The sequence below is a fragment of the Solanum pennellii genome, chromosome 5 (genome assembly GCF_001406875.1).
Source record: "Solanum pennellii chromosome 5, SPENNV200".
Classification (NCBI taxonomy): Eukaryota; Viridiplantae; Streptophyta; class Magnoliopsida; order Solanales; family Solanaceae; genus Solanum; species Solanum pennellii.
The window spans coordinates 3952325-3958654 of record NC_028641.1 but is presented as its reverse complement, the minus strand read 5'-3'; the positions used below and the strand labels follow the sequence as shown (position 1 = coordinate 3958654).

The window sequence follows — 6330 nt, the reverse complement described above, 5'->3', positions numbered from 1 at the left end:
TATATATATATATATATATATATCCCCATTTTTCATGTATTTACCGTTTTTATTCCACGCATAAACATGCTTGTCATGTTTTCTCTACATGAACTTTGAATTAAACTTAGTATATTTAGCAATAAATTTAACATTGAGTAATTAATAAGTAAATTTCTTTTTTTTTAAAAAAGAGTCACAAATATGATCTTTCTATTGCACAAGCAAGAAAATGACGGCTACACTTGGGCAATCTTACAAGAAAAAAAGAACTTCTAATATACACTTTATCATTAAGGGTTAGTCTTCAATTTTTTCATGCTCGATTAATTAAAATAAATAAATAAATATATTTTATAAAAATAAAAAAATTACTTCTTTCCTAATAAAAGTGTTGAAATAGATTTTACAAATAATATTTATGTTTATTAATTTATTTAGATTGAGTTTAATATCGAAGAAATATTTTTATTTTATTTATATCGAACATACCCTTAATTCTTTTTTTTTTTTTAAATAATTTTTTGTTTAATACTTGTCCTCTAACTTCTTTCTCATGGTTATCCAAAACTAGAAGATAAGAAAACTCACTTATCTTTGCTCAACATTTTTCTTTGCACTTAATGCTAACACAACAACAATATTGTAGTCACATTGTAGCACCACAAAAATTATTTTGGTGCAAATATGACCACAAAAATTAGAACTCCAAAAAAAACATAATAATATTTTGTCCAACAAGTAAAAAAAAAAAAAAACTAGCAAAGTGTTGATATTCCTATGGCTATTATAATGAATGGACCCACAAGGCACCACAAAATTTAATTTTGTTCTTATTTGATGACTCATTAATGGCCAAACACTATGATTTCTCATTATTTTAATTTTCTGGAATCTCTTGACTATACAGTATACAGTATACACCCACCCCTTCTCCATTTCTTAGTTATTTGATATTTAAAATTTATTTATGAGTCAAGTTAAATTCGCATCAAATAAACTTATCAAATAAATCAAGAAGTTTGTGGTGGTAAATCTAGGACAAATGTAAAACTATAATGCTACGTATTTTATTGAATTATCGATTATGATATGTTATACTTATGATATTAGTTTTTTCTTATATTATATTATATGTGTGATGACATTACGAAGTTTCATTAAATAAACAAAAAATATTACCAATTTTATTTGCTTGATTAAAAAAATTTAAAATTAAAAATAAAAACTAGCTTATTTTTATATAATACCCAATATATTTCAGTTTTAATAGTATGAAACAAACCACTACCAATAACACATGTTGTGTATACTAAGTAATTCTATTAAATGATATGGAAAGAGAGGTCGAAATAATTTAGATATATGTAGATCAATAATATGTGTTGTGTATAATATAAAGTTTGTATATTTTCAAAAGTATTTGTATTACTTTTATGTTGTCATAATCTTTGAATATTAGTATTCGCGCAAAAACTTAATTGATTGATAAATCGAATCGAAAAAATATATATTGGGTTATTAGGTTCAAAAAAAATTATTAGATTATTGATTCGGTATTGAATTTTACTATTGGGTTATTAAATCGATAATCTAATAAGATGGAAATAATTTATTATTTTATTCTTACGATTTTTAAATATTAATAATTTAATATATAATTACACACTATAATTATATCAAATTATTAGTACTCTAACAACTTCACACTAGGTCGCTTTACTAGTTTTTATTAGTACTCTACCAACTTCACACTAGGTCGCTTTACTAGTTTTTACTGTTTACTAAAAACCTGAAGATTAAATTAAGGGGTTCACAATTGTAGCTATTTGATTTTAGTTTTAAATTTAGTTTTACTCTTGTTGGACTATTTTATTTTAGTTTTAATTTGTAATTGTAGGTTATAATATTTGCAAGTTCGTAAGGGTTCGCGATTTGAGTAACATAAAAAAATCCCATACTATGTTTTAGCGGTATATGTAATTATAACCTTCTTACTATATTTTCTCTTATTGATGCAATTTTTCATTATCTTTCTTGTTTCACTATATCAAAGCATTTAAAGAAGTGAGAAGACTTATAATATTTTACGAATATTTTCTTATTTGGTAGATCGATAACCGAACCGATAATGATTGAAAATCGAGAAATAATATCTTATTGGTTTGTTATTGAGTGGACATGTTTAAAAATCAAAAACTGATAAATCAAATCGATAATACATAAAATCGAAATGAACCAACCAATTCACACCCCTAATATTCGCTTCATTTTTAATATTAACTTGTTAGTATTATATTAATTTTTTTTTAAATCGAAGATCTATCGAAAACACGAGATCTATTATTTTTTCCGTCCTAAAAAGTTATGCACTTTCTTACGTGTCACAACATTTTCTATTACTTATCCAGTACCCTTCCTCCACGTCATTTTTCAACAACCCTAATTAAAATTATTTTATTACCCTTTTAGCCTTTCTTCTCCACCATTATATACCCCTTCTTCTTCCCTTCTACAAACCCCTCAATTTCTTGTTTTCTTCGCAAGTTTTTATTTTTTTTCTAACCAAACAGTTCCTTAATTATTATCATCTTCTTCTTCTTCTGCTCATTGGGGTCAAAAAACCCTAAAAATGGAGTTCCCTGAGATCAACATGATCAGCGATTTTGAAGCAGGGGTGAAATGTCTTCAAAACCCATCTATGGTTTCTCGATTCTTTTCACTTTCTCCCATTGAAAAAGTACCTCAAGTTTACAGTTTTTGGAAATGGGGTGCTTTAATTCTCGCCATTTTAGCTACTTTCAGCAGCTTAATAAGAAAAATCAAGCTATTGTTCATTTACGTTCGTAGAATTAAACCTTCTGCTGAACCCCTTCTTCAATATCTAGGCGAAGACTTCGATATTTCCGATGATGATGATGAAGATGATAAATGTTCATCGGCGGCGGCGCCGTCTTCTGATGATGAGGATCTATTAGATCAACAAATTGATGAGGATTTTACTGTTGCCGGGTCGTGTTTTTATTTCAGGGAAAAAGGGAATTTGAGATTCCGGCGGCGGAGAAATAGCTTAGAGAGGTTTCCATGGACGGAATTTTCAGCCGGGAAGAATGTTGTAAAGCTATGGGATAGTTTAGCTTTAGGCTTAGATTATGAATACGAAGATTTATCGAAAAGTGTAGTTTCGTTATGGGATTTGAACCAGGAAGAGAAAATAGGAAATTTATTTACTGGGTCTTCTAAGGTACCGTCGGTAGCAATGGCGTCGCCGTCGATGGTTTTGTCATCGGAAGTGAAAAACGACAGGAACGGTGTTGTTTTAGCTGCGTATGATACGAGGATGAGAAGTAATTCTCCGGCGATATATGCTGACTGGGGTAAAGGATCAGGGAAGGTCGTCGGAGTTAATGGTTCCGGCGTCGGAAAAGTTTACGTCAGAAATGAATCCGCCGGGAAGTTGACGGTCGGTGATTTGAGAAATGTGAAAACGCCGTTAGAGAAAATTGACGGTGACACGTGGTGGGACGCAGACGCCGTTATTGTCGAGGAGAAATTTGACGGTTCAAAAAATTGAGAAAACGCGGCGAGCGAAGACTTGTGTTTTTCTAGAAAGGGTAAAATGGTCAATGAACACATGTCTGTTGTATCTCTTTGTATATAATTAATTATTTTCGACAATTATTGAAATCGATGATAAATTAATGTTTAGTCAAGCTTTATTATTATTATTATTATTATTTATCTACATTTAAATTTGTTATGTCTCTTTATGAATATTTTAAATCTGATTTTCTTCGTCAATTATTTGTTTTGTTGTTGAGTTATTTTTTACTTAGCTGGTGATTCTACCAAATTATTTGATTTAATTAAATATGTGGTCCTGTTGTCATAATTAAAAATTTGTCAGACAGCTCAGCTAGTTTAAATGACCAAATTTAATCCCAATTTTTTGACATGGTTTAAACAAATCACAAGGTTAAAATAAAATATTAGATAAAATTATGTTTGTCCTGAGATTTGTTTTTGAGGGAACTGAAACTTTTATGAGAAAATATTTGATTACAGTAGTTATCGTAGTCATTATAGGACGATTTAATATTTGTGAAGTTGAATAATATATAAGCAAATAATATACGTAGATCTAAAATCATTCAAAACGGTGATTTCCTAAAATTCTACTATCAACAAAATCTAAATGATGATTTAGAAAAAAGTTATTTATTATGAAAATCAACATAATGGCAAAAACACGCTTTATTGAAACTTTATTTAATTCTAAAGCTCAAAATCAAGAAATTCGATTTTAGTAACTTTCATTGATCAGAATATGCAATTGATGAAGAGAAAATAAGAATGATTACATTAACAATGATCATTCTTTTTTCGGCTTATATTGAGATTAGTCTAAATTTAAATTTATTTATTGCATATCGATTTTTGGAGCATCAACTTCAATAAAAATAGGAAAATATATCTTATTCAAAAAGAAAAAAATTCGAATTATCCTACCATAATTCATGCGGATAGTTATAGCCACTTGATTCTTGAATAGACTATGATCAATCTTTTTCAGCCTTGCTTGTACAAATCAAATTGTGTAATAACAACAATTCCAATTGAAGGAGGAATGACGAATATTCCTTTATCCCTAATTAATAATCTCGAGTTTCAGTCTTCTTGAATATAAAATTATCTTTGTTAGAGAGTCTTTTAAATTTCAATATGAAACTTTCTAACATAAATTTAAATATAATCAAATTTTAATATAGATATTGAGATCGAATGAAAACCAGAACATCGATTCCAAATTATCAAAAGAATCATGTTTAGTGGGTGCATTGTTTTTCATAAATGAATCAAACACTTTTAGCTGTCATCCACAACCCTAATACCAACCACACAATTCATTTGTCTTAACTCACAATAAATACATAGGATGACAACAAAAAATAAAGGGGGGGGGCATTAGTAGACAATTTCATCAGTGGGTCTTATTTTGGTTGAAAAAAAAAGAAAAAAGTATACTTTTGTTAAAGTATTTCCATGTTGGATTACTGTTTATTGTTAATCCTTTTCTTATGACTTTATTTACATAAATGTAACTTTGATTTTATATGATATGAATGCTAATTTAATCGTATAAGTAGTTAGTATACATGAGTTAAACTCGATCGGAATATTATTCTGTTGAGCACGGGACATTCGATAGCACCCCCTATTCTACTGTTGTTTCGCCTCTATGTGCAAGAACTATCAAGATTGATATTACACGTGAAAGATTATTTCGATATATAGGAGTTAAAATCATGAAAAAGTGTCATAGAATAATATAGATATTTTTACTTTTAATAGAAGTCTCAAATACGATTGTTTGGTGATAGAACACTTTATCTACTTAATAGCCTAGATTTATGTGCATTAAAATTGACTCGGACAAATAAAATTTCGAATATAAAATACCAAAGAAAGAAATAGAAGAAAGTTGAAGGAAATGATAAAGATTAAATTTCAAGTAAAACTTTTAGATAAATTTATGTTCATGAAATTCTATTTTTTAACAAAGAAAAAAGTCAAAAGATAAAAGGGATTATTTGCACCACATGACCATTTCTAAATCTTGTTTTTAAATTCAGTTTCTATTCATATTAAAATGACCTAAAATTCTACCTTGGAATTTAGTTTGGATAAATTTTTATTCTCAAAGAAAATTTAACCTAAGTGACCTAAAAAGGAATAGAATAAATTAGTGGCCTCAAAAGAGGTCATTTGTGCAAAGTGCTACGTAATAAAAGAAAGAATTGAGGAATATTGGGCCTGGCCCATTATCTGAAATAGAATAGTCGGGCAGAATCATACATTAAGGGAGGTGGACTTTAGCCCAATGGTGTTAAAAGTTATTTAGCCCAAAAGATAAGCCCATGAACAAAAATAAAACTGTTAAGTTGAAAGAAATAGCCACTTGTTGGTGCTAATAAAAATGTCACACCAATAAAAATATCTCTACATTTTATATATAGCTTCCCAATCGTTTTTGGGCAAAGGACAGAAAATCACATACTTTTAGAGCGTGTTTGGTATGAAAGAAAACTTTTTCTGGAAAATGTTTTTCCAATTTTCTCATTTTTGGGTGAGACAAAAGTTTTGAAAAATGTTTTCCAAATCAATTCATTTTCCTCAAAATTAAGAAAAATGACTTCCCTTCAAAAATTAAGGAAAACATTTTCCAAAATTCTCCTCCAACTTTAAATTACATTTTTTTGGGGGAAAAACAACAATTTTAAAAAAAATTCAATTCTAAAATTTTATTTTTTTTACCCAATCCCTGACCCCCCCCTCCCCAACCCCACCCCC

At 28.7% G+C, this 6330-nt stretch overlaps 1 protein-coding gene across 1 annotated transcript; it reads left to right on the top strand.

The window, feature by feature from the left end:
• Positions 1-2496: 2496 nt before the first annotated feature.
• Positions 2497-3738, top strand: LOC107018583. The gene has a single exon (XM_015219101.2). The coding sequence runs from the start codon at positions 2612-2614 to the stop codon at positions 3551-3553; it is 942 nt and encodes a 313-aa protein (XP_015074587.1). The 5' UTR covers positions 2497-2611; the 3' UTR covers positions 3554-3738.
• The last annotated feature ends 2592 nt before the right edge of the window (positions 3739-6330 follow it).

What these genes read in the sequence shown, in the direction of transcription:
- LOC107018583 (XM_015219101.2), top strand. Translation starts at nt 2,612, where the DNA reads ATGGAGTTCCCTGAGATCAACATGATCAGCGATTTTGAAGCAGGGGTG.